The sequence below is a fragment of the Leishmania mexicana genome, chromosome 17, assembly GCF_000234665.1.
Source record: "Leishmania mexicana MHOM/GT/2001/U1103 complete genome, chromosome 17".
Taxonomy (NCBI): Eukaryota; Euglenozoa; class Kinetoplastea; order Trypanosomatida; family Trypanosomatidae; genus Leishmania; species Leishmania mexicana.
In genome coordinates, this window is record NC_018321.1 from 383,771 (window position 1) to 411,026 (window position 27,256).

At 55.5% G+C, this 27,256-nt stretch overlaps 9 protein-coding genes across 9 annotated transcripts; 3 read left to right on the forward strand and 6 right to left on the reverse strand.

Moving 5' to 3' along the window:
- Positions 1-994: 994 nt before the first annotated feature.
- Positions 995-1,618, reverse strand: LMXM_17_0815 (conserved hypothetical protein; the record flags this gene model as incomplete). The annotated part of the gene is made up of 1 exon (XM_003873898.1): positions 995-1,618. One exon carries the CDS (start codon positions 1,616-1,618, stop codon positions 995-997), a length of 624 nt encoding a protein of 207 aa, XP_003873947.1.
- Positions 1,619-6,409: 4,791 nt separating this feature from the next.
- LMXM_17_0820 (conserved hypothetical protein) lies at positions 6,410-8,050 on the reverse strand (the record flags this gene model as incomplete). The annotated part of the gene is made up of 1 exon (XM_003873899.1): positions 6,410-8,050. The coding sequence occupies one exon, from the start codon at positions 8,048-8,050 to the stop codon at positions 6,410-6,412; it is 1,641 nt and encodes a 546-aa protein (XP_003873948.1).
- A 2,755-nt stretch (positions 8,051-10,805) lies between these two features.
- On the reverse strand, positions 10,806-12,683 carry LMXM_17_0830 (conserved hypothetical protein; the record flags this gene model as incomplete). Its single annotated transcript, XM_003873900.1, has 1 exon — positions 10,806-12,683. The coding sequence occupies one exon, from the start codon at positions 12,681-12,683 to the stop codon at positions 10,806-10,808; it is 1,878 nt and encodes a 625-aa protein (XP_003873949.1).
- An 819-nt stretch (positions 12,684-13,502) lies between these two features.
- On the reverse strand, positions 13,503-15,074 carry LMXM_17_0840 (conserved hypothetical protein; the record flags this gene model as incomplete). The annotated part of the gene is made up of 1 exon (XM_003873901.1): positions 13,503-15,074. The coding sequence occupies one exon, from the start codon at positions 15,072-15,074 to the stop codon at positions 13,503-13,505; it is 1,572 nt and encodes a 523-aa protein (XP_003873950.1).
- A 774-nt stretch (positions 15,075-15,848) lies between these two features.
- On the reverse strand, positions 15,849-16,202 carry LMXM_17_0850 (conserved hypothetical protein; the record flags this gene model as incomplete). Its single annotated transcript, XM_003873902.1, has 1 exon — positions 15,849-16,202. One exon carries the CDS (start codon positions 16,200-16,202, stop codon positions 15,849-15,851), a length of 354 nt encoding a protein of 117 aa, XP_003873951.1.
- A 972-nt stretch (positions 16,203-17,174) lies between these two features.
- LMXM_17_0860 (hypothetical protein, unknown function) lies at positions 17,175-17,618 on the reverse strand (the record flags this gene model as incomplete). Its single annotated transcript, XM_003873903.1, has 1 exon — positions 17,175-17,618. One exon carries the CDS (start codon positions 17,616-17,618, stop codon positions 17,175-17,177), a length of 444 nt encoding a protein of 147 aa, XP_003873952.1.
- A 1,589-nt stretch (positions 17,619-19,207) lies between these two features.
- On the forward strand, positions 19,208-20,542 carry LMXM_17_0870 (conserved hypothetical protein; the record flags this gene model as incomplete). Its single annotated transcript, XM_003873904.1, has 1 exon — positions 19,208-20,542. The coding sequence occupies one exon, from the start codon at positions 19,208-19,210 to the stop codon at positions 20,540-20,542; it is 1,335 nt and encodes a 444-aa protein (XP_003873953.1).
- Positions 20,543-23,117: 2,575 nt separating this feature from the next.
- Positions 23,118-24,800, forward strand: LMXM_17_0880 (conserved hypothetical protein; the record flags this gene model as incomplete). Its single annotated transcript, XM_003873905.1, has 1 exon — positions 23,118-24,800. One exon carries the CDS (start codon positions 23,118-23,120, stop codon positions 24,798-24,800), a length of 1,683 nt encoding a protein of 560 aa, XP_003873954.1.
- Positions 24,801-26,304: 1,504 nt separating this feature from the next.
- Positions 26,305-26,643, forward strand: LMXM_17_0890 (conserved hypothetical protein; the record flags this gene model as incomplete). Its single annotated transcript, XM_003873906.1, has 1 exon — positions 26,305-26,643. One exon carries the CDS (start codon positions 26,305-26,307, stop codon positions 26,641-26,643), a length of 339 nt encoding a protein of 112 aa, XP_003873955.1.
- Positions 26,644-27,256: the final 613 nt, after the last annotated feature.

Below are 27,256 nucleotides of genomic sequence, written 5' to 3' on the forward strand. Positions count from 1 at the left end.
TGGAGACGCAGGAGGTGTCGCACTCGTGCGAGTTCCCTCCGTTGCAAGATGAGATGCGCTCACCGCTCCTCGCGCCAGGGAGGCACTGCCACAAGCGTTCGAGGTCTGCTTATCCTCACCACCCGCACTGGCGGTTCCGCGAAGGGAAAGCGGCGAGCGCGCTAGCCAGCGCCGGCACACAGTTCTGTTCCACATGTGCACGCGTGTACTGGTGAGAGAAAAAGAAGTGAGTCGACCACCACCACCACCACCACCACCACAGCAAAAGGCGTTGTGGCACATGGGTGTGTGTGTGTGTGTGTGTGTGGGTGAGACAGAGAGGGAGAGACCGTGTGTCGATGGGCGTGAAAGAGAACGAAGCATGTACGTTGTATGTGGAAGGAGCAGCGCCTCCCCTCCGCCTCCTTTTCCGTTTGCCCTGGCAGCGTGAACTGCCTGAGCAACGCTGTAGGAGGTCGGGGGGGGGGCAGAATGGCGTGCCCGTATCCACAGCAGTACTCGCCAAGGGTGTGGCATGTGCACCCTGCGTGTCCCTCCGGTCCTGCGAACTGAGTGAGGGATGCTCAAGGGCGCAGACAGGATAGAGACGAGAGAGCGGGTGCCAGCGCGATGGCGAGGCGAGGCGAGGCGGGGGAGGGAGGGAGGACTGGGGACGGGCTGTGCAGCACGTACGCTAGTGCATGTGACGCGTGCGTTGCCATTCCGTGGCTCATACCCACGTCCTTCCCACACATAAGCGCACGGGCGACAGGAGGCCGATTAGTCGAGTTAGAACAAGACCAAGAAAAGCGGTTGCGTTACCTCGTGGGGATCATTGGGGCGGGAGCGAGGAGGGGGAAGGGGGAGAACAGCCACGGTGGAGGAGGCGGTCGTGCGTACTTCACTTCCGCTTCATGCACGCCCCCATTTCCAGAGACACGCATGACACTGCCTAGCCGCCGCGGATGGGCTTGAGCGGAAAAGGCTTTCGCCTGCTCGCCCCCTTTCTCTCTGCTTAGCTGGAGTCCTGTATGCGCTTCAGCTTCCCATCAAAGAGGCGATGGCGACCTGCACGGCCGAGGCGTACCCCACCGCAGCGCTGGAAGAGCTCCTTGTCGGACATGCGAGTGACATCGCCTATGTACTCGCCCTTCGACCGCTTGCTGTCGGTACGATCATCACCGTCGTTGTCACAGTTCGAGGATGGAGACGACGATGCGCGGCGCTGCCGCTTCAGTGCGGCACGAACCGCGACTGCCAACTTTCCTTCGGACTTGCTGTCCGCGCTGCTACTGCTGCTCGCACCGCTGCCGGTGGAGCTCACGTCACTCAACTCGGCCCCATGGTCCACTTCATCTTCAGAGTTATTGCCTTGGTCTACGCGCGCCTTGTTCGACTGCCGCTGTCGCTTCCTCGTCTCTTTGTGGAGCTGGCCGTAGATGGCGTCGAGTTCGACGGCGTGTGTCGAAGCCAAGCTGCCGCCCTGCGCAGGGTCAGCGGCGTGGCCGAGGCCGGTGGCGGTGTGAGGGTCGCGGCGAGTCACCTTCACGTAAGACTTAATGCCGGAGCGCTCCTTGCCAAGTCCCTCGCCTTCCTTCCACCCGTACTTCTCCATCATCTTCTTAGCTAGAGCGGACATGGTCACCGCTCTGGATGCAAACGTGTTGGCGATTGGGGGCAGCGGTGGCAGTGGCGGGCGATGCCACTGGAGACCCCTTCGTGTGCACGCTGAGGTTTTGTATGTGCGCTGGACACGCCGCTTTCCTCCTTAGCTTGTGTAGAGAGCAGGTGTGCGGGATAGAGAAGACGAGAGATACGCAACTATGCATGTATGACGGTATGGTGAGAAAATATGTGTCTGCGGACTTATGCTTTGGTGTGGTGCGCACGCACACAGCCACACGCGAGCAACGCCAATAGAAGCAAGGAGGGGCAGTTGGGTCCCAGGGGTGTGTGTCTGTGCGTGGAAGATTAGTGAGGGCCTAGAACTATCGCTCGTGCGCCTTTTGTAGCACAGACAGTGAGCAAAGAATGTGCCTTGGCGCTTGCTTGTCCGCAAGCGCAGCCGCTGCTTCTCCCTCTCTCCCTCTCCTTTTCTCCGTCCAGCTTCCGCGGTCCGCGCTTCACGACGTCCTCTCAGGCAGCACCCATCACCAAAAGTCAGATCACGCCGCACACGTCGTCAGGGGCCCGGAGGAGAGAATGGGCGAGGGAGGAGGAGGAGGAGGAGGGGGGGGGGAAGGTGAAAGAGGCTGCTAGCCGCCACGCAAAGGCTGCATAGGCAATCTTCACACAGTCCGCCCAAGTCAGCGCACCAGCTGAGCTTGAGGGGCAAGCTACACGCGTACACACACGTGCACAGGGATGTAGTGCACAAGCGCACCGCGACGCCATAAAGGAGGCCACCAAGGTGTTTTGTTGCTCATCAGAGAAGAGGCGAACACAGCATTGGAAAAAGAGAAATCGGAAGAGAAGGGTCCAAACACGCACGCACACACGCACACACACCGGCACACACCGGCAACAGTGACCGAAGACAAACACACGTAGATGGAACAGGGAAAGAACCAAAAAGGACCAACGCACGCCAAAGAAGAGAGTCGCCCCCCCGCCGCATCCACCACTCTACATACACAGAAAGGAACAAAAAAAAACACCGAAGCAGTTGCCCACCAGGACGTCACCGCCACACAGCGGCAGCTGAGGGGAGGGGGGAGGGAGACGGGGGCGTGAGGAGAGGCGGGGAGGGGAGGGGGAGAGGGGGAAGGAAGACCGGCAAGACACTTCAGGTGAATAGTTCATCATAAACAGGAACACCATAGCGACAACGACGTACTCATCAACAGGACGAGTGCCACGCTCATCGGAGAGGAAGACACGAGAAGGGGGAGCACACAGGAAAAAGGCCTCCGCACACACACACACACACACACACACACACACAGGCTAAAGAGTAGAACAACGGGGGGAGAAGGGCTCACAGGGATGTGTGGGGGGAGGGAGGGGCTTGAGAGAGCGAGAGCGGGGGTGGGGGGGTGAGTGAGACAAGAGGAACCGAAAAGGAAAGGAGAAGGGGGAGAGGGGTGGGGCAACGGAGAAAAGCACACAAAAAAACAGAGTGATGGAGAGTAGCGAGCCGAGAGTGTGCGTGCGTGTTGTGCCGACTGTGATGGAGGTGGGGTGGCCGTTAAAAGGACGAGGGGGCGGGGGAGGGGGAAGGAGGAGGCGCGTGGGTCGAGCAGAACAGGAGGGGGAGAGGACGGCGGAAGGACGAAAAGATACCCCACACCACACACACCACACAGCAGAAGCATACCAGTGCCAGCGATGACGAGGGCGAGGGGAGACACGCGGAGGTCGAATTGACATCAGGGCAGAAGTACGGAGGCCAAAGCCGCAACAGCAAAAGACGCGGCGGGTGAGAGAGGAGCGGAGGGGGGAGGAGGAGGAGTGGGTGGGTGGGCGGTCCGTACACACTCACCCACACCCACATATATATATGTAAACAGACGAGGGCACACTACAAACGACAGCACAACAACAACAAAAGAAAGACGTCTCCCCTCTGTTGCGCGGGGTTCAATAACACATACATGTACAGACAGACATGAGGCGCTGCATAAGACCAAAGGGGGGAGGAGAGAGGGAGTAGATATCGTGGTGGTGTGTGTATGTGTGTGGGTGGAGGTGAAGGTGGTCGTGAGGAAGGGGGTGGGGACGGGGGTGTGGGAGGTCGGGAAAGCGGAGATAAAGAAACATCGGAAGGTAAAAGACACACACACACACACGCACACAGACGCATACCAGAAGAGATCCAGATGAAGAGAGGCAGACAGACAAGCAAGGAAATCACGAAGAACGAGCAGACTACCCTCCCCCTACTTTGCCGACGGGGGAAGGGGGAGGAGAGAGAGAAGCGAAGTTGGTAACAGCCACGCACACACAGAGGAGAGGAGAGGAGAGGAGAGGAGGGGGGTGGCAAAAGGGAGACAAACAAACGACGCCTTTTCACGTCTCCGTCTCTGGGGCCTTCTTTTTCGGTTTTTGACGTCTTGGCAAAGAACCGAATGAGGTCACGACGCACCCGCGTAGGTGCGTATATGTGGTGTATGGGTATGTATGCATGTGTGTGTCTATAGGGAACGTTTTCTCTTCTGCTGTGCACTACGTATGCCCGCTTTCCCCCTTCTCTCTCTCCCTCCCTCTTCGCCCCTTGTACCTTTTCTGGTGTTCGCACGCGTACCAGCTTATAATATGTATACATACACCCCACACTTACACATTCAGGAGCGTTCGTGTGCGTGCGCGCGTTTGTGTCTCTCTCCGTTGCCGTTCCTTGCATGTGGGACAAGTCGAGACGTATGTGCAAGTCGGCTGCACGCGTTAGCCACAAAGGCAGGGGGTTCACAGACACATACATCCACCGAGAAACGGTAAAAGGGAAAAAGAGAAGGACAGGAGGAGGGAGGTGTGTGTGTGTGTGTGTGTCTGTGGAGACATCCGGTCCCCCCCTCCTCCCACACACACGCAACCAAAGGCCATGCAGAATGAGAAGGAAGGGGCAGGAGAGGAGGGGTGAGTCGCAGAGAAGGCGATGATGGTGGCGGTGATGAAAGACGAAAAACAAAACGGAAGCCGATGAACGGCGAACATGATTTCCGAACATCAAGAGAGCAAGAACAACACAAAAGAGCGTGCAAAGCACCCAATTCACCAAAGACACAAGCCGGGAGAGTGCGTCCGCACCTCATCAAGGGTGCGAGCGGAGGGAGGGGAGGGGTCGGTGCCATCGCCGTGGCAACCCCCTCCCACACCCCACTCCACCCCACTCCACCGGCGCAACACTGTTCGGGGAGAAGCGCAGAAGAAAGAAAAAAAGAGGGGAAGGACGCTACGCAGCAGGTTGCTCTCTTCCCCTCGGACTCACCACACGAACAGAGACACGCACACCTGAGCACATGCGCAGATGGGTGCTACAGTGTGAAGCAAGTATAAAAGACGAGCATGCACACCGGTACGACCATACAGCAAAAAGGGAAGAGGAGGAGGACATGGCCGAGGACGAGAACAGGTGGCTTGCACACACAGCGCAGGGGCACACACACGCACACTCATGCAGACGCGCGCACAAGGGGAGAAACGTCTTGTGCGCTCTTATCGCCTCTTCTACAACTACAGTCTATAGCTCAACCTTCCGGCCATATCTACCAGCCAAGCCCCTCCCCCTCCCCCTCTCCCTTCGCCAGCCCGACCATGGCTGGGGGCTCCATCCGCTCCGCTGAAGCACCTTAAACAAAATGTTCTCCACCTCTCTGTCAACATCCACCTTGCCGTTCATTTCTTTGCTCTCCTTCTGCCCTCTCGCTCTCCTCCAGCACACACACACACACACACACACGACAGACATCTTCGCTGTGCATGCGTGTCAGAGAGGGAAGGAGCGAGGGAGACCGGACGAGAAAGATAGCGAGTGCCTGCTTAGGAGAGAGAGGAGGGGAGGGGAGGGGAGTGAGTCAGCGCACCGAAAAGGGGGAGGGGGGGGGGAAATGGGTGTATCGTACTGGGAGAGCTGAGGAAGATGGGAAAAGGGGGAGGAGAGGGGTGAAAGAGTGAAGAAAGACCAAGACACCGGACAAGAGCGCTCCCATGGGAGAGGGGAAAAAGAGGCGACGAGCGAGTGGGGGAGCGAAAGGGGGACGGGGGGGAGGGGGGTGATGTTGGGCTGAGCGACCTCATACACGCAGGCGCAGCAACAATACGCACGGGAAGGCAACAACAACAAAGAATAAACAACGTCAACAGAAGCAGAGCTTGAAGCATTCCGTCCCCCATCTCCCCCTCTCCAGCTCGCACACAGAGTCGCACGTTAACCCTCTTCCACTGCCCGCTTCCGCTCAGTCACACACACACACACACACACACACACACACACACACACACACACACACACACACCCAGACGCCGAGTGTTCGCGAAAGAACACATCCACGATCGTAACGAACTGAAAAAGATGTGCGTGTGTGTGGGGGGGGGGGACGTACTTCGTCTTTTCATGCTCTCTCCTCCCTTGGGCCGTTGCCCATCCATCCTTCTCCTCCGCGGCAGACACACATGTCGTACAGGCTACCGCTCCGTCGTCGCTACCCTCGAACTTCTCTTCTGCACTTCACTTGTGCCCCACTCTTCCTCTGTCTCTCTGCTGTGGTGGATAGCGGCGTTTGCGCCTTCGCCCTACCTTTTTTATTACCATCTAGCGCCTCATATTCGCCACCACCCATCGCTCCGCCCTCTCTCTTTCGCCGTCTCCTCTTCCACGGTGTATAAGACGGACGTGTGTGTGCATGTGTGCGCGCACGTGCTAGTGGGCGTGGTGCGGTGGAGAGGCGGGTAGACAGGGGGACACGGGGAGAGGCACGCACGCTAGCCCTTTTTATGCGTTGTTGGTGCGGCCGTTACCACCGTTCATGGACATCCCGTGGTCTACCTGGATCTGGTGGAAGACGCTGCTGGACAAGGATGTGTTGGTAGTTGCGTTCGCCGAGGAGGAGAGCACGCGGTGCGCGCCAGTGAGGGTGGAACGGCAGCTGCGTGTTTCGCCGCCGGAGCACTCGGAGAAGGCGGAGTGGTTGCTGGGTGCCACGTTCTTGCCTGTGCGACTGCGCGGGCCACGTATGCGGCCGCCGTCGCTGCTCACCTCTGGCTTCACCGCACGAGGGTGTTTGACAGTGGCGCTGGTGCTACGTGCTGCGCTGCCACTCGGCCGCCGGGAGGCTTGACCAGTAAGACTGGCGATCGCAGCACGATCGAGGTGACCTGGATTGCTCACACTATCGTGTATGAGGGCCGTCCATGCCTGCTGATGCTGTTGCAGGTGGGAGATGCTCCGAACGCTTCCGCCCGTGGCACCCGACAACGGAGCGGCGCCTTGACAGGGGTTCATGGGGCGGACACCATGCTCCATCATGTACATGTGGTAGTTCGAGCCGCCGCCCCCGCCGAGATGGGAGATGCGGCACAGCGAGTCGCTCACCTCGGTGTCGATCGTTGAGCGGCCGTCGTTGTTGATGTTGCTGGCCGTGACGCTCGTCAAGTAGTTCGACGCGAGATGTATCCCGGGTACACCGCCGGCAGGAGATCCACGTGAGTGGGAGCGGGCAGCCACGCCGGCACTTGCGCCGAACAGACTTGCTGCCGTGGGCACTGTTGCCGCCGCTGAAGCTGTTGCTAGGGATTGGGCTCCGCCACCACCGCTGCGCGGCGAGGCTCTCAGCATGCCATGTGGTGGAGAGACGTAGCCACCGTTGCTGTTGCTGCTGGCATGATGGTTACTGCGGTGTGCAAACTGAGGTTGCCACTGCGGGTTGTGGGCCATGTTTGCCTCCAGTATGATGCCAGTGAGCAGGCTCAGCTCCTCTTCAAAGATGTGCGGATCCAGCCCGGAAACAACAGCCGCGACGGATGCGGTGGAGGACTGCTGTGCAGCTGGCGAGCTTGTCGCTCGCGGATCTCCGCCGGGAGAGGCTACGGACGTGGTGCTGCCGCCAGCACTGCCGCTGTACCCGTGCAAGTGCAGCTCGCCGCGGCACGCCGACGCCATCTGGTGGATGAGTCGAGCACATTGGTCTCTATCTTGGGTGATGGCGGATGCTTGGCACGCGCCAGCCACAGAAGGCAGGCGCCTCGCGGCGCCCTGGAACAGGACACTAGGACTGCAGCGCTGATTGCTTCCCGCCGCACCACTGTAGTGGGCGGTCGAGGAGACAACAAGACCGCTGCTGCCGGTGCTGGCTGCGTAGCCGCCGACAGCCAAAGGTGGGGTGGCCCCAGATGGCGAGTGTGTTCCGGTGTTGGACGGGCTGCGGTTCCGGAAGGGCACTTGTGCATTACCACTGCTAGCGGCCGCGTCCTGCTGAAGAACAATATCGAACTGATCTAGTTCCCCTTCCTCTGGCGCAATACCTGGGTTTATCCCGGCATGTGCGTCGGCTGCGTCGTGCAGCGTGGGCTCCTCAACGGCGGCCATCGAAGATGCTGTCGCATGAGGAGGTGCAGGGGGCCGCGGCGAGGTCATCAGCCGCGACACATTGGCACTAAGGTTGCCGCTGCCATTCATGCTTGCGCTTCCAGTGAAGTGACGTGCGTACACGCTGTCGGCGTTGAACTCGATTGGCGAGGAGGGTTGCCCGGCACTGCTGCGGTGCAGCGCCGCATCAACGCCGTCCATCGCTAGCGCTCTTCAGTTTTCTTTTTTCGTGGTTCAACTGCTGCTCCACGTCTTTCTGTACACACACACGCACTCACAGACAGGCGGACAAGCGATGCGTGCCTGTCTGTGCGGGCGTATGTCTGTATTCGTTTATAGTCGGCCGAGGGTGATGGTGGCGGTGGTGAGAGGGGGGGGGATGGGGAAGTCGGAGGAGGAGAGAGAGGTGTAGTGCGCTGTGCACACACACACACAGACGAAAAAGGAGGACCTTTGCCAAACACCGACGAGGGATGTGTGTTTGAGGCTTTGGCCTTTGTTATGTGTGTGTTGTTGTGAGGGGGGGTGGGTGGGTGGGGAATACCGACGAGGCTGAAAGCGTTTCGCGAGCGAGCGAGCGAGAATAGAAAGGCATAAAGTGGAGGCGCCGGTGAAATGGGAGAGATGGAGGGCGAGGAAGCGGAGCTCGAGTCAAGCCGAGGGTTTTGACGCAGCCTTTTCAGGAGCCCCTACCCCCAAGAACGAAGAAGAAAAAAAAGAAAGGCGAGACCAAGAAGCAATGGACAAGGCGAAACACCAACGCCGACGAGAGCGAACAGTTCAAAGAAGATACATACAGGAAACACACAGACGGGCACACGCACAGGCAGGGAGAGGAGGGAAGGAGAGGGAAGGCAAGCGCAGTGAGCAAACAAAAAGCGTAGGGAGAGAGAGAGAGAGAGGTGGTGGGGGGAGGGGGAGGGGCAAAAAAGAAAAACGAGACTAAAAGATGCAGTAGTAATGGTTGCGGCAGTGGTAGTAGTAGTAGTAGTAGTAGTAGTAGTAGCAATGGTAAACGAGAGAGGAGGAGGGGGAAGGCACTGGTACACACACACACACACACACACACCAGCCCTCACTAGCGAAAGGATGAAGAGGAAAAAAAGGAGAGGGCACCCAGAAAGCGAGAGACAGAGTACAAGAGGTGTGGGTATATATGTATATACCTGTGTGTATGTGGGCTGTCGTTTCGAAAGAGCAAGGAGGAACAGAGACGACGCAGCTCACACCTGAAGGAGAGGAGGAGGGAGTGTGTGTGTGTGTGACAACGTATAGGTGTATACGAACTTGCTTGCGACGAGGAAAAATGGGGCGGTGGGGGACAGCCAGCGACGGAGGTTGTTGGGAGTGTACACGCCCCCATGCACAGAGGCAGCCAGACGTGTCGGCCCGTGTCGGCCCGTGCGTGTGTATGTATGTGCGGAGGCTCCTACTTATCCCGCTCTTACTTTCTTGTTGAGGTGCTGCCGCACACTCCTTTCCTATTGTGGCTGTTAATGGGACACAGGCAAGGGAAAAGGGAGGGAGTGAGAGAACAAGAAGAACGGGGCGAGAGTCGAGGGTACGCTTGTGCCGGTAGACACACACACACACACACTTATGAGCGTATGCCGAGTGAGCGAGTCGAAGCAGTGCAGCGATGGCACACGGGTACTCTCCGCCGCGCTACTGCTCAAGGCACAGAGGGAGAGCGTCAGGGGCTTGTGTGTAATGTGTAAGCGAAGAGAGAGAGAGAGAGACCCCTCGAAAACAACAACAACAGCAACAACAACAACAACGCGCACACGCACACAACACGGAAGACGAGGAAAAGAAAACGAGACCCAAAAATAAAATGGTGTATGTCGTCTTTTGCCCCCTTTTACGTGTTGCTGCGGTGTGCCTGTTGTCGTTCGTTACGTTGCACAGACGCGCCACCGGCCTCTTTCCCTGCCTGTCTGTGTGTCGTCTGTCGTTGCGTTTACAAAAGGGAGGGATATGTGTTGAGAGATGTGTGAGAGGGAGGGAGGAGGGCGAAAGGGGTAACAAACGCTCAACCGCTGGCTCTTGTTCACCTTCCACTGGTCGAAGGGTTTATTTTTCTTTTTTTCTTTTTCGTACACCACTATATCACCACCGCCCCCCATGACCACGTCGAGTGGAGTATGTGCGTAGGTGCAGGAAACGGAGATGAGAGGAGGAGGAGAGAGAAAGCGTATTCGGGAGGGAGGGAGGGCGTCGCGTCATCATAGAAGACGGATCACGTGCCTGCGCATGCCCTTCAACACACACACACACACACGTAGACATCTAGCAAGTAAGCCAGGAAGGAGATGGGGTGGTGGGGTGGGGAAAGGGGAAGACCTCCTCCTACCCCCTCTTCCGCCAACATCGCATGCGACACCTGCAGTATCCATACGTGTGACGGCCACGTGCGCCCCCATGCCTTTTTTTTCTGTTCAACGGGCTCTCTTGGGCCGTCTTATGGGTGCGTTAAACGTTTTTCTTTTGTCCTCCCTTGTCGTGCTTGGCCGTCCATTCCATCCACCCGCTCTGGGCACACTGGCGGGTTGGGACGGGGGGTGGCTGTGCACAAGTTGGCCACGACGGCAATGCGCCGCCCGCAGCTTTTCCCCCCTCTGAGTACCCATCCCCCCCCCCGGTAACGAACAAAGACGAAAAGAAGGACGGCGACGGTAAACACCACCGCGTTGTTCTGGTGGAAGAGGGGGGGGATGGGCGAGGGCGGGAACAAGTCAGGAAGCGCCACACATACACACATACACATACACACACCTGCGTCCACCAGTCGTCACGGCTGCTGCTACTGCGTTGTGTCTTCAAACCAGCTCAGCGTCGTTGCTGTCGATTCCCGCGGTGGTGCGCCGCCGTCGCCGTCGGTACAAGCAAACGAAGGCGAGACATGACCAGTTGCCATACCTGACGTCGAAGACGGAGCTGAGGAGCAGCCTGTTGGTCCGACATCCTCAAAGATGCACAGCGCGCTCGTTGGCGGTTGCTGCAAGGGCTGTGTGTCTGCAGTATACCACAGCGGAGTGCTTGACTTCGGTGCCGCTGTGGAGACAAAAGACGTCCTCATCGCCTCTGTGCGTGCTCGTGGGTGGTGTGGCTGAAGACCACCACCAATACCTCGGGTGCTGTTTCGATTCTGCCAAACAGTTTCGTCGCGCCTGGTCGCCGATGGGGGCGTCCTCCCGTCAGCCCCTTTCCCGGGAGACTCAGGCGATGCGGCTGCAGGTGCCATCTGCTGAAGGGGAAGTGCCGGGGAAAGTTGTAGTGCCGCCAGCAGCGTCTCTGTTGTCGGCGCGAGAAGCGCCGCAGCAGAGGGCCTCGTGGCACCCCGACAACTTGCAACGACCTCCTTCACGGCCTTGTCTACGTCGAAGCCGCCGCCGACGAGTCCTGCCTCGGCAGTGCGGTTCGCCGCAACAAACTGGTGAGAGGCACGAAGGACTTCTAGCCACACCGGGTCCCGTCGAATACGTGAGGCACCCAGCACAGTAGCCGTGCCATGTGGATGGCTTTCCGACGACGATGCGGCTAACATGCTGCCTGCAGACGCTGCCGAGATTCCAGAGCTCCCTCGACGAACACGTGGGAGGTCGATGAAGGTGAGAAACCCGTGCCCCTTCGCACATTTGTCCAGGGCCACAAACTTTGTGGACACCGCCGCTGCCGCTGCCATCGTTTCCGTCGCGCCCGCGCTTGGATGTTCGACGGTGGCTTCGAAGTAGCAGTGAAGGTGCGCGGCAAACCAGTAGGACGCCTTTGCCTCTTGCAGCAGGCGCATAGTGTGCGGGTTGCCCAGGGCGTGGCGGCGGATGTCATCTTTGAAGTATGGCTTAAAGCGCAGCAGCTGCGCCTCGTCGCCGTAGCCGGTGATGCCAACGGGCCAGTCGTGGGAGAGAAAGAGGTCGACCATCGGCGGCGACGCCGCGGGCGACGTGGCTGAGGTTGTCTTGGTCGTCTCAATGGTGCTGCTGCTGCGTATTTTCTGGGTGGCGCGCAGGTAGGCGTACAACTTCGCGACCTCGATCCGCCGCACGTGATAGGCAGACTTTTTGGCCATCGGATTCACAGCGTACGGCCGGGGTGGATACGGGCGGTCGTAGTCCGGATCCTTGAAGATGCCGCTAAGCCCTGCGATGGTGAGACAGTCGTCCACGGTGACGACAGAGGAATGACCTAGATAGAAGACGTTCGGCGCCACAAAGCCACCGTAACTCTCCTGCGCCAGGAGGTCAGAGTTCTCGTGGTTGCCGCCTACAAAGATGGTCAGATACGGTGCCAATGTTTGCGCCTTATGTCCGGTGGACGCGCCCGACACGTCGGCATAATACTTGTGGAAGTCGCCGAGTACCTTGTACTTGTCCGGCACTGCCATGCTGTCCAAGTCCCTGGCCGTGCGGACGGCCTGGAAGTCACCACAGCAGAGCAGCACGTCGATCCGCTTGCCAGTTTTCCGCTCGTGCTCGCTGCAGGAATCGTAGATGCGGTCGAGCTCTCCGTGACAGCACCCTTGCACCGCAATGTGGTAGAAGCGCTCATTCCACGAGCCTGACGGAGACGCTGACATGGTCGCAGCTGTTTCCGACTGACCTGTCGTCGGCGCTGCAGGGCTGGGGAAAGTGCCATCCCCACTCGCCTTCAGTGTGGCGAAGATTCTGTGCGCTAGCGACATATTGCCCTCTGACGAAGCAGGGAATGGATCATGTTGGGACAGCGCCGCTGTAACTGCGTACGCGCACGATGGTTTCGTTTTTCCGCCACAGAGGCATGAAGGAGAGCAACGCGTGCGCGTAGAGAGGGGGAGGGAGAGGAAGAGTGGCAGTGATGCGTGAGCGGCTTTCGCAATATGCTACTGTCCTATATGCTCTGAAGACCCCTGCGTGTTGCTGTCAGTTGCGGCTAGGCACAAGCTCAGGAGGTGAGGTGGGGTGGGGAAAGAATAGGAGAGAAGGTACGATATCAATACCGACCTCCACGCTAGACCCACCATGTTGCATGTGCTCTCGTGCGGTACTCTTTCTCTTCTACAATGTCTGCGTCCGGCACTTCTCCCTTTCGTTTCTTTTTTGGTGGTGGTGGTGGTGGTGCCCGACCTCATCGGGTTAGACTCGTTATGTGAACAACTGCTTTAGGAGGAAAACACACACATACACACAAAGAAAGAAAACGGCAACCACAACAAGAGCAACAACCACAAAAAAAAAACGGCTATCAACAACATGCCTTGCATTCCCTCCCTCCCGCTCCCCGCACCCATGCAGTAGCCCACAATGTAGAGACCCACAATAGAAGGGGAGGGGGAGGGGAGGGATCTCGATTTTCTCACGCAGCACCGCGTGTCTCTTGCGGCACGCCAACAACTCGAAAAACAGAAAACAACAACAACGCCCGCGCTGAAAAACATACAGCGTCGCACACACACACACACACGCAAACATGCAGAGAGAGAAAGAAAAAAGACGAGGGACGTGCACTGGAAGATAAACGCGATCTACTTGGGTGCCTTGAGGTACTCTGACTCCAGCTGCCGTAAAAGCGAAGGGAACACAGCCTTCTCATCCGCATCGGGGAGACCACCGCTGAGCCACCGGACGACGCCTTCATGGTCTACCAGCATCACATGCGGCAGAAGATAGTTGCGCAAGCCCAGCGTAGCGTAGAACGGCTCCAGTAGCTGGCTGCCAACAAATGTGGAAGAGGCTATCAGGGCATTTTTGATCTCGTCGATGGAGGGCTGCTCTCCAGACGCAGAAACTGTTGTTTGGGAAAGTGATTTGGCGAATCGGCTCACGTACAGACGCTGCACCCAGCGGTACTTGTAGACGTCAGCGCTACGCAGCGAAATCACATCGATAGGCATCGACCGCGACGATGAGGCGGCACGAGCACCGCTGCCGTCTTTCCCTGTCAGGCCCGATCTGGAGACACCGTAGAGCGACTGCGCATCTGTGGCGCTGCTCGCTGCTGTGTCCGCCCCTTGGGCTGGGGGGGAGATATACGGCAGGAGTCCTGGGCAGGTCGTGGCGTATGCAAGCCGGCGCCAATCTATGTCGGCCTGAGAGCCGAACTTCTGCCCCAGTTGGGAGAAAATGACTACCGCTGGCCGACGAAACATGGAGGGTGTCACTGTAGTGAACAACTCACTAGCCTTTGCGTTGTAGGACTTTTCGGCGCTACCTCTCGCCTCTTGCACCGTCGTAGACGGGAAATACGAGGCAAAAGGCCATGGACTATGGCCGACAGACAGAAGAGTGGCCAGCTTCGATGTGGCGGCTGCGCTGAACGTTTTGGGAGAGCAAAATTGACGCATGTGTGCACAACGAACGTGAGGAAACGCAGAGCTGGTTTGGAACTGCAGGCCCTGCTGATGCAGCGCTACCGTCGAACCCCCCTGCTCCGCGAGATTGCCTTGCGCAGATGCTCCAGCAGAAGGTGCAGGCTTGATCGACGAAGACGTTGATGGCCTTTGTCGTGGCGCGCTGCGCCGCTTGCGTGACAGAAACGGTGGACCACGCATCAGCTTGCTACCTTGAATGATCTTGAGCTCGTTTGTGGCGTGTTCGTTGAAGTAGCGCAGCATTCGCTCCAGTTCATTGTCTACAGCGAAATCCATTCCGTATCGGAAGTACTTCAGTACCAGAAAAACATCGCGAGAGAGAATCGGCTTGTCAAGATCCATCCCGACATCGCGAAAGATCAGCATCTTAGAGCGCTCTGCTTTGATTTTGGCCTCGATCTTTTTGCGTCGCTCCTCAGCTGCCGCGTTGTAGGTCGGAAACGACGGCAACCGCGAGTCGGACTCCATCTTCGACAGCTTCTGAAGAAACGGGTTAGATGCACCCTTTTCCGCGTCGCATCGGCTCTCAAAGTTCGCCTGACCGGACACATCGAACTTTGAGTCAACCTTCTTTCCAACACGATTGCTGGTGCTCGCGGCACCATTGCCCTGCTTTTCAGGGCCGTTACTCAAGGGGTTCGGCTCGTCGAAGAAATTGGTTTTACCGGAGCGGCGCGGCAGTGCCGGAGGAGCTTCCTTCGCTTCTGCAGCAGCGCGCTTTTGCATATCTTCCTGTAACTGCCGTATCACTGCAGCAGGGTCCTCATCTTCTATGCAACCTCCGCTGCTGCTGGTGCTCTGAGTACTCGCTTTACGCAGCGTCAGAAAGACGGCTGTGGCGTAGCCCACTTCACTTCGCCTCGAGTGAAACAGGGGTTGTAGACACCGCTGCATCTGTGCACTTTCTAGAGTTTTCTGAAGCACGTGTGCGTGTGTGTGTGAAAAGTAATGAGAAGGGGGGAGAAGACGAAGCTGAGAAGGTAGCCTGGCTACGACAATAAAGGGGGAAAGAGCCTGTCACGATGACAGGAAGGTTGGTGGTGAAACGTCTGCGGCTCAAAGCTATTATCAACCCAACTCGCTCGAAAGAAGTGAGGGTTAAGGCAGCTACTATGCCGAGAAGCCCACCCAAAGAAATAACAATAAAAAAGGCTGCATCACAAGGTGCTTTTCGGGGAAAAAATGTGCATTTCAATAGGTTTTGCATGGAGCTTTGCTTGCTGCCGCGACAGTACATTTTACCATTACACCTTTTTTTGCTTTACGACGAGGACACAGGAATTTCTCGTGACATCGCGCTGTTTACCCGTTAGCTTCTTTCGACACGCGAGAAGAGCAAGAATGAGCACGAGGATGAGAGGCTGCCGAATACTTTTCAGCAGCAAACGGCGTCTCGGGGTTCTGCAAAAAAAAACAACAACATATAATCTCTGCCGAGGAGCTGATGGCTACGGCCCACATCAGATAGGTCTACGCCAGCGAGGAGTCGATCTAAAGGCGCTACCTTTTGCTCTTTCTGCGAGCTTTATCAGCGTGGCGTCGGCGAACATCTTTCACAGCACCCATGATCTGCTTGCGGAGATGCTTGAGACCCTTCTCACGCTTATTTACTACGTGTGCGAACTGAACCGAGGCGATTTCCTGTGCAAGATTCTTCGGGGCATGCTTCTCTGGCTTCGCGAGCCCTAGCGACTCCTCTAGTTGGACCTGCTCGCTATTGCGATTGAGGAACTTCTGACGCTTGCGTTGACGGGTACCGCGGAGGCCTTTGGGTGTTTTCTTGCCAGCGTTGCAAGCCTGAGCGTGTGTGACGATGGCAACACTCTTGGCTCCGCGCCCGAAGCCTCGACCCATCGCACAAGACGGGAAAACTACTAGATCTACTCTAAGTGACAGCAGAAAAGCAAATGATATGAACAAGGTAAATGACAGGATGGGCGGAGAGAAGTCAATATATAAGCCAGAATCACATGAGTTTCAGCATCGCTGCGGCCTTTGGACCAGTTTTGCATGGCTGCTGTCAATGAACCGCCACGAGTTCGCCCACCAGCACAGTTCCTCACTAGGGGTGGAGGCTGCGGGCATCACTGATGACCATAACATGCAGTTTTGTCATACTTCTATTGCCATATCTTTTTTCTCTCAAGAGATACACACATAGTTTTTTTTACAACCAAAAGGAGGTAGACCGCGTAAAAAGGAGAAGAGGGCAAAAGAAGTATATATATATATCTACCTATATATAGATATATATTCATGCCAACGATGAAAAAAAAAACGCTCAGCACGCAACGATTACCTGCTACAGCCCTCAGCAGCTCCGAGAATGTACTGCTTCGCGCATACAGTACAGGTCATCCCTGTTCTTTTGCACTTAATGACCGCCGGCGAGGTGACCTATGTAGCTCATCACATGAATTGCATAGAAAGACCGAATGGTACTCACCTTTGCATAACATACGAAGAACCATCACGCATGCATGCAGATGGGCAAAAAAGGAGACGGAGACAGTCTAAAAAAATAGTGTAGGTGGCACTAACCTCGTAATATATGAAGAGTGGGTTTTCACAGAGGGGCAAAAAAGAGGAAGAAATATGAGGGGAGAAGAGAGAAGAGAAAAAACACGTAAAAAGAAAAACTAAAGTGAGACAGCTGATTGCACCACCTTGATTGGGCGCAGGCAAGCACAAGCAATAAAACTACAACTCCAGCGTGCAACCGGTACCAACAATGAGTTCCAAAAGCTGAAGCAAAATGTATAATCAAAGAAACGATGTAAAAAAAAAGTATGAATGGGTCTCTTTTCCGTGAGCGCACTCCGTCCGCTAGTAGACCTGATCGTACCCTTGATTTGAATGCCCCTGATGCTGCTGGTGTATATACTGCGGGCCTGGCATGTACTGTTGACCCTGCGGGTACTGCTGCATATCGTTGTAGTTTTGCATGCAAGGGGCCTGCCGCGCGCCGCCGTAGCCCGGGTTACTGCCCATCGGCATCTGATCTGCATAATTCCCTGACGGATTTGCCTCCTGCTGGCGAAACGACCTGGGGCGTTTCGCGTTGTCATTACTGTTTTGTAAGCCTTTGGAGCTTGCCGATTCTCGCATGCTACCGCGAATCGAGTGGATGCTCTTCGGCCGAGCGGACATTGGGTTCGGGTTGTCGTAGTACTCGTGGGTGACCAGACGTTCCTTTTCCTTGTTGAAGAGCTTTTCGGTCTTGGTGGTAATACTCCCCCACCACATCGCGAACTTGGTACTGAACGACATCGCAAAGTAAACTAGTCTGTAGTCTGAAGGGTGAGTGATGCTGTCTTAGCGACGAGGAGAGAAAGTAGAGGAGGACAGGGAGAAAAAGTGTGAGGAGCAGGTTGGAGAGCGGTTCTTACATGAGGAACGAAGACAAATGGACATTGGTGGTGTGCACAAATAGTAGAGGTGACTTAGGGAGATCCTGTACGGTGTGACTCTGTTACAGACCATCACTCTCAGTATTTCTTTCGATAAGGAGTGTGGCTTTGGACATTTATATTCCATTTGTCGCGGAAGCACGACGACTGTAGCGAGACATTCCACAAAGTGGGGTTCGTAGATTGGGCGACCGCGCGTCGTGCACACAAATTGAGAAACTTTCAACATGCTTCAAAGTGCGTTCAAGAAAAAGAGCACTGCAAGCTCATTCTTGTGGCCGGCAATACTACAATTATGAGGCTGCGGTTCGCGCACGAAGAACTCCTTTTGTTTGAGTGAAAAGCAAGCGACAGTTCGGAAAGTCAAGAGATGTGTTTGCCGCAAGAGCTCTCTCGAACGGTGCTTGCGCCTAAAAGCTGTGTCTTTGACAGTGGGTGGTTATCGGGGGAGGGGGTAAGACCTGCTGGCGAGCGGTGATGAGAGATAGAGTTCGCAGGAGTGGCAAGAGCGCAGCAAGGTTTGAAAAGAACAAAGTTATCAGGTGCACAGCTGGAAGACATGATGAATTGCAGGGATGGGGTGGAACGGAAGCATATCGTCGCGTGGAATCGACTCCAGTTAGCACAGGTGCTTGTATGACAAGCCTGTGACCACACTTATGGTTGAGCCGGTTAAATCAAACTGGGGGGGGGGCATCGAAAGGGAGGCGGAGGCAGAGACTGGCAGTTGACGTGGTTGTAGAAATGTTGCACGGCTGTTCTGCGCCTTTCTCCTTCCAACACCGAGCATGAGGGAGGTCAAGCATGCAACGAGCATCTTTTACTTCGCCACGCTGGGAGTTGATGCCTGCACTCTTGAGGACAAACAGTGATCTTGAGTGGGAGGGGAGGGGGAGTAAATCAGCGTCTCTTGTCCAATTGCCATGTCAAGCGTATAGGGATGAGAGTTGAGAAGATGTGATTTTCCTTCTTCAGCTCACGTTTTCCGTCGGGTCCAAAAAAGCATTTTCTGAAAGGTGACCATTTTTTCTTTCATTGCCTACGCTGGAGCACTCCTCCTAAGTAGACCACGGACACATTATCAAAAGCCGTTATGCGAAAAAGGACACACTTAAAATACCAAACCACAAGGAGGCTAGAGAACGCTTTCTTTCAGCTTTGTGCCATCGCGACCAGAAGTGTGCTGCCTCCTCAGCTACTCCATCTTCTTTTCTTACCGCCGCATCTTTACCCCTTTCCCCACGGTCACCCTTACTATTGCGCGTGAAAGAAAAGCCACTCGTTTGGTTTTAGGTTTCTGCGTATCTGATATTTTTTCTTTCAGTTGTTTGCAGCTTATATTTCCACATACACATATACGCGCAAACACACACACACACTATTTCACAGTCACAGCTGTTGCATTCAACTATAGATATAAATACCGAGCGAGAAGAAACCAAAGAAGCCATGACCACCGCTGACGACGTTTGCGGAAGGTACACTCTTTCCCACTGCGACGGAAAGGTGACGCCGGCAAAGGCGACCCTGACCATTCACCGCTGTGGGGAAACACTTACAGCGCATGCCACTGTTGCAAATGATCTGCGCGGAACGGTCCAGTACGAAAACTGCCACATCGTCGGCTCTCTGCATTCCACAGGCAACGAGGCCAGTCCCGCTCAGGAGTCGGTGGAGCAGGCGCTGAGCAAGGGATTTGCTGACGGATTCAATGTGGTGGTTGAGATCAATCAGGTTCTTCTCAAGAACGCCAACAGCTCTTTTGTTTTCGAGCGCTCGTGGAAGCTTTCGGATCTCAACGGTGAGCACGCTATCATCGCGATCAACGACCAGTCACCGAATCAGGAGATGACAATAAGCTTCACTCCCGACGGCAACGGTGGAAGCTTTGTGACTGCCAATATTGCGAACTCCCTGCGGGGCAACTGCCAGATCGATGCGGGTCTTCTGCGCGGTGACCTTGCAACAACACAGGGCAAAGCAGACGAGAGCTCGATGCAGGTGGAGAAGGTGATCAGCGAGGGATTTCAACAAGGCTTCCATGTTTGCACGAACGATTCAGGGATTCTGCTGCAGTCTTCCGAGGCCAACATCCAGCTGTGCCGGATTGTTAGCCAGAGCGACCTTGAGGGTGAGTATGTGCTGAAGTCGTTCAACGGTGCTGCTGTTCCCACACGCAACCAGCCGAGCATCGTTTTCAAGCCCGTCAACACAAACGAGGTAGAAATCTCCATTGTTGTGGCTAATCGCATTCGCGGCACTGCTGCCCTGAATCAGAACGTCTTGTCCTCTGAAGAGCCCCTCATGTCAACTCGCATGGTGGGAACTGAGGAAGAGTCGCAGCTGGAGGGCGCCTTCAACGTTGGTTTTCAGTACGGCCTCGAGACGATCTCCCACGGCAACGAGCTGACGCTGAAGAACCAGGATTGTAAATTTGTCTTGGTGAAAGCGGTGGCTCCGGCGGCGCAACACGGCGGTCCAACATACAAGGGAACGCATTGCAACAAGTGCTTCAAAGCTGAGGGTAACGGTCTACTATTCCGCATCGTCAACGAACACGAGAAGAAGTGGGCGTTTTACAACGACACAGAAGATCTCCGGATTCGCGTGCACGCCACATTCGGCGCCCGCTCCAAGATAGAAGCTCTAGACAACGCCAAAATGTACAAAAATGATGACGGTCGCTACGCTGTTGAGGTCACCGTGGATCCTCAGGCCACGGAGATGTTCATTCAGGGTGATGTGAATGGCTTCAGGGTGCTGTACGACGCTCAGCCCATTTAGAAGCTGCTTTCATAGTGCTTTTTTTGTTTTTGAGCTCAAAGCCTATTCCTTCCTATTTTCCAGAGAAAAAACTGTGTGATATGGATTTGAATTATGTGGACCCATCTTTTGCGTGCGCCTAGAGCTATCCTAGTCGTCAGGGACAGACAATTCAAGTTTTCGTTTCTTTGCTGTTTTTCCTCTCGCGCAGAGACTCATCTGACTCTCGATGCTCATTCATCCGTATATTTTGCTCTCATTTCGTTCACGAACTAAGTGGTCCGGGCAGGTGACATGTATCTCGAATTCATTGTCCCACTGATTCATCCTCTCTGATTTTTCCTCAATACACACTTTGAGCATATGCTCTCCATGTTTTTATTGGTAGAGTTTATGTACAAGACGCTCTGTATATCGTGCTGCTTGTTGGTACAGGTCACTTTGTTGACGACGACCTCTACCTCCAAAAAGCGTAAGAGTATGATACGTTAGGACATTGGCTTTCAGCAAAAACAACTCACCCTGCCATGATATAGTGCTGCGAAGGAAATCTCTCCTGCAGAATGTTTTCTGTGAATGCCTATTTCCTTTCAGTGGCTTCGTGAAATTGTCCCCCCAAAATAGCAACGCGAAGGTGTTGTAGAGCGAGCTGTGCTAACCTGTTTCTTAGGCGCGCTTCCTTTGCCAGATTATTTGGCTGATGTGCATTGCCATCCTGAGCACATTATCTCGGTGTGCGAATCGAGATGGCGTACCAGCGCCGTAGGGCCGGGTTTCGCACTAATGTTTTATTACGCTCTTCGCTTTCTATTTACCTTTGGCCACTCTTCCGGCTGGCGAATGGACAAAGCAGTACACGGTGCGCTTAACGCAAGCAGTACATGACTCCTTTTTGCACTTCCCTCCTCATTTGTCATGGTAGCATTCTCCCTCTTTGACGCTGCGGGTTTGGCAAAATGACGTACCTTGATATTTCAAAAGCGACTTTTTTTTAGATGTTCCACCGAGGCAAGACATAGCCACGGAAAACACCGCTTTAAAATTCATACACGAGACGAAAAAAAAGGAACGGCAACATGCTCCTTTTTTTCTGCTTAGTCTCCAGGTGCACATTGAGGGTGACATAATCAATCAATCACCCTCGAAGCCATGCTGCTCGCCGAGCAAGCACGACTTTCACGCCTCCGTCTTTATAGCACTCGCCGTAGCAACACTTGGTCCGCACCTCTGTTTTGGAGAAGGTGGGGTGCACAAAGGAGGGAGGTTTCAAAAGTTCTTTGTCACGGAAGGAATGTGACGACCTCGCGGTACACGAAGGGATCATTTCTGAGGTGTCATCGGGGCCGTACAGTTCAATCCGTAAGTGATGCATGCCGAATGCGCAATCGCATACGATCATATTGTTTCTCATCTCAGATGTTGTCTACACTTGCCAGCTCGTAACATGGCCGTTTTTTTTTGGAGTATTGTATCCTTCCTGAGGATGCCGGCCACTTCACTATGTTATCAAGGTCTAGTGCCCACTCTTTGTGGGAAAGCCAAGAGCCTGTAGGCTCTCCTCATGGACGGTTGGGGACTCTTGGTGTCAGCTGACAAGTCTGGGCTGGCGCTGTGCCAGAGAGAAGTGCGGTCATGACAATATTTTCAAAGTCTCACTACACATGGTGTCGACGGTTTGACAGATATTGGAAGAAGCGATCCATAATGACCAGCTCACCAGTGCATGCTTGCAAAACACGCGGCACCTCCTGCATCCTACTGGGGGTGGTGGTGAGGCAGAAGCTGGAAACATGAGGAAAGTACCCCGAATCAAAATCATCGAGTTCTCCAGACCCCCATGCGGAGAGTCTCCACACCACATTATGGAATGCCAAGGCCTGAAGCAAATGATGGGGAAAAACGGCATACACGCCGGGTGTGGAGCGGGTCTCAGAAGGTCCTGGTCTGCAGCTGGCCAGTTTCCTGAGTGCATCTGGCATGCACCTGAACCAACCTCTGTTATCCGCACGACAGATGCCACTGCTTCCGCCTTTGAGGATTGCCCTGGATACGGCCCGCTTTGGGTCAAGTCAAGCAGTCTATCCATGTCTGTGTCGCCGATCGCGCAGAATGCATGCGGAAGAGGGACGAGGAAGAACACGAGCCCGCCAGACGCATTGACCCGATTCAACGCCAGGAAGGCTCGTTCTAGACGACCAGGATTTAGTTGCAGTGTAACAGAGGTAGATAAGCCGCGGTTGTGCATGCGCATACTTGCTGACCTGGTCGTAGCAGAATGATACGTTGAAAGAGGGAAAAGAAAAACATCGTTGTATGCTTCTGTCGGTCTCTCAATGGCGTTGCTCCAAACATAATCGACGTTCTTTGATACCACTAATTTTCTACCACTGTCGTCACGACGGTGTGTGCGTGAAAGCTACGAAGGCAAGTTCTGTGAACAGCTGAACTGTCCTTTGTGTGCCTCTTATCGTGAGAGGACTGGCTCGCTGTGAAGCTCTTCCACACCCAGAACAATGCGCTCTCTCTATCTTGCTGTGTTGGGTTCTTTGCTTTCATCGGCGTGCGTTAAGGATTCGCGCGGGGGCCAGTTGGATCAATGACAGCACCGTCTAGCGAGCACAATCCTGGCGTTCTGCCGTCATGCACTAACAGCGCAGTTGAAGCGTTTGTTGCCGATGCCACCGATATTCGCGATCTTCTTTACAAGTACCGTGCTGACGCAGAACTCTTGACGCATGGGCTGAGGAGCTTTGTACATCGCGAGATTTATGAGCAGGCGCAATTCTCGCACTTGCGTGCCTCTGCTAACCAAACCGAACTGGCTTCTCTGCGTGACCCTAGATTTATCGAGTATCTTGCGCGACGTCAAGCGGAAGGAAAGCGTGTGGGTCTGTCCGCCTTCTCAGGTGGTGACGTGACGATCAGTGACCAAACTGATGGTGTAGGAGCGACGAACGCCAGTACCGACTGCCAGTGGTGGGCGCAACGTATGAAAGAAGAGGGCTCGCCATGGCTTCAGTGCTGGGCACCCGATGCAGCGCTGCCTCTGGCAGCCTTCAAGCGCCTGCCAGATGTTTGGAAGGGATGGAAGCATCCAAGTGCTGCATATGATACCGAGTTTGATAGAATGCTCGAGGAGGTGTACGCGAGAACACCGCCTTCTTGTAGCGCCACCATGAGGTACTGCTGCTTTGGGAACGGTACTCTTTGCATTCTTCCCATCGAGGACGACGTGGCGATAATGGATGGGTTTGAAAAGAGTGTATCACAGATGGCGGGAGCTTCTTGGGAACCCTTTTCCAAATCACCTCCTCTGCTGAGCACGGACAACGCAGGCTACGCAGTGGCCTCTGTCCTCGATAGCTACTTTGCTGAGTTGACCAGCGCTGTTGCCATGACGCGCGACGAACTTCACGAGAAGGTCTCCACGCTGGTGCAGAAAAAGAAACTGGCCAACATGGATAGCCACGCCACCGTAGCAGACAGTTTTCGACTCACTGGTGATGCCTGGGACACGTTGAGCTTTGCTCACCCGGATAGACTGAAGCACGCTGTCATGGTACGCGGCTTCTTCTTTAAAGGTAGGCTTTCCTTGGTGGAGCAGCTCGGCGCAGAGGTGGATGTCGCACCACTCTTCTTTGCAGATGAGAAAGGCTCTAGCATGCTGGAAGAGCGTGGGCAGCGTGTTCAGCGCCTTTTCTCGCAGACCCTGTCCACTCTCTACAGTGAGCTTGAACGAGCCTGCCACGGCGTCACGGTGCCCGGTGAAACGGCCCTTCCGCCAAACGCAGCACTCACTGTTGCCGTGAACGTGCCCTCCTCTGAGCGCGACGTGGTCAAGGGTGTGCTGCTAGACGTGCACCCAGTAAGCCCTCAGTTGCCGTTTGACGGTCACGTCACCTGGATGGACGTGTGCGCCGTCGGGCGGCAGCGTGCCTGTGCCCCGCCAGGGACTCAGGAGCCACTTGGCGCTGCCGCCGTCTCACGCGGCAGCAGCGACGAGGAGTACAGTGTTCTCTTCCGCCTCACCCGTCTACCTGTGGCGTCACTGCAGCCGTACGATGCCGTAAGCCGTCGCGTCTTTCCACTGCTTAATAGACAGCTCACTGCAGACCAGCGGCGCAAACACGAAAGGGCAGACAAGGATGTAGAAGTGCCAGCGGGAGGTGTGGCTGACGTCTCTTACTCAGCTCCTTCGATGCCTGTACCCATCTGTGTTGGCGCTGTAGCGTGTGTGGCTGCGGCACTCAGCGTGGCCCGCTGGGTTCGTCAATCCTAGCTTTCTTGAACTTCTTTTTTAGGAGTTTGCGCCTCGAAAGTCTGTGCCGAGAGGCACTCGTGACCTGTTCCAGCTTTCAGGCCTTTGATTCCGCTTCTTCATGGGGCCCTGTTGTTGCCATCTTGGGCAACCTTCTCCAGCATGACCCGCCGCACAGACCCGCATGCTCCCCCTCACCTATCGTGTCGGCGTGTCGGTGTGGTCCCGTAGCGCAAAAGGTCGAACTTCTCCAGCACAAACTTTTTTTTGTTCTTTCTGCCTTTCCCTCCCCCCTCCTCCCCCCGCTTCCGTCACGTGCCACACCGATGTACCGGCATGTGCTTGGATTTCGATGGACTTGGCTTTCTTCAGAACAATCCTCTCTCTTTTTTCGTTTTGGCTCGATTGCCTTTGCCGTCTCGATGCTCACGATGCACACACACACACACAGAGGCACACGCGAACATGGTAGCGAGGGAACAGAAGCCGTGTGCCCAGTCCCCACGCTCATCCGCGCTGCTTGCATCTTTTTCTGGAGCACTTTTGCATGTTGCCTTCTACTTTCCCCTTGAACCTTTCCACGAATCCATGACACTGGCTTTTGCCCCCTCCCCCTTCTTCCTGTTCCTCCTTAATGACAAGAGGCATCAAAGTGCTGTGTCTCGGTCCATTCCCCACACTGTGTGTGGGGGGGAGGGGGAGACAGGCAGTCCCTCTATATCCCCCTGCCAAATCCCGAACCCACCTCTGGTGGCCACAGGGTCGAGCACCGACGAAGTGGTGAAGTCAGAGCGACACATTGCTACTCGTGTCGGCGGTCAGGTGGTGGATGGCGTCGGCGCGACCTGCGACTGCGAGCACGCTTGTTCCGCCGACATGACAAGCAGAGTGCCAGCGTGGCTCGAAGGCATCTGTCACCCGACCCTCGCTGCCTACTGGTGGAGGGAGCCTGCGCAACCGCGAGGGAGGGGGGTGCACCAGGGGTGGTGGCTGGCATGACGGGAGCGGCTGTGAGGCGACCTGCGGAGCTGAGTTGGGTGGGTAGCGGTTGAGGCAGAGCCTTTACTCCGATGGCTGAGTTGGCGCATTGCTGTACCGGCGTGTGTCTAGGGCTGCGTCGCGCCATGCGACGGCTGGCCTGTGGCAGGGCTGGATAGAGTGAAGCTAAACTCATGTTGTATGGCAGAGGAGTGCGCACGTTGACGACGAGAAGCTCCATCTCGCACTTTGCACCCCTCTCTCTCACTGTCTGCCTAACGAGCGTCATACGCACACACACACTCGCGACGACTGCCCAGCAGTCCCACAAGCCACTTGAAGCCTTTTCACCATCAACACGAGAGAGAAAACGAAAGAAAACAACGTACCCCATAGCGCGACGCAGTGCCCGCTTGACGTGACAACGAAGGAAACATCACACAACAACATTCGGCCGTTGGGTTTTTCTACAGAGAACACTCTGCGCATTCGGGCCTCCCTCCCTCTTTCCATATTCTCTTCCGCTTTTTCTTTGCGCTTCGGGAAAATGGAAATGAAAAGCTTGATTGGCAAGTACAGGGTCTTGTCCGTCAACGGCAGGCCTGCACCGGCGGGTGTGACAGTGGAGTTCAAGCCCGGCGAGAACAGCGGAACCATCCAAATGCACGCGAAAGTGGCGAACTTCATGAACGGCCAGTTGAAGCTCGGAAACCGCAAGCTGTCTGGTACTCTCGTGTCAACGATGATGTTGGGCAGCGACGACCTCATGAATATCGAGAACGCCCTCAGCCAGGGATTCATGGACGGCATGGCATACACAGTGCATGACGGAGGCAAGTTGACGCTGAAGTCTAACACACATACCATCAAGCTTGTTCCTGCGTAGATACACGCCCCCCTCTGTCTCGTTTATTATTACTATTGTTACTATTTTTTTACGCCTCTCGTTCTCCCCCCTTCTTTTCTGCCCCGCGCATGGACGAGGTTCGCCATCGCATTTTTGCATTCTGATGCGTGCATGCACGCACCGCACACATGCACACACAAACACACCCCAAAGCAACCGGCACGCGCATGACCATCATCGACAAAGGGGAGTGAGTGAGGTGGTGGTGGTGGCTGTGGTGGTTTGTGTCACTTTGTGCGGTTGACGGAGCCGATTTCTTCGCCCCCCCTTCTCCCCCTTTCCCTCTTGTGTGCGTTACTTTGGCTATTGCCTCTTCGCACATCTTTGCTTTACCTCGATCCCTGTGTTCAGTATATCTGTGAACCATGGAGGCAGCAGGAGGAGGCAGGGGAGAGGGGAGGCTGATGAGACCGGGAGGTCGTTTCGGAACACGGGGGGAGGGGAAGGGAAAAGAGGAGCTGTGGTGATGATTGAAATATTAAGTAGATGGTATTACCTTCATCTTCCTTGCTTTTACACACACACACCTGCTCCTCTCCTGTCTCTTCCGTCCTTCGGTCGTTTGCCTCCAGCGCATCATGGGGATAGTCTG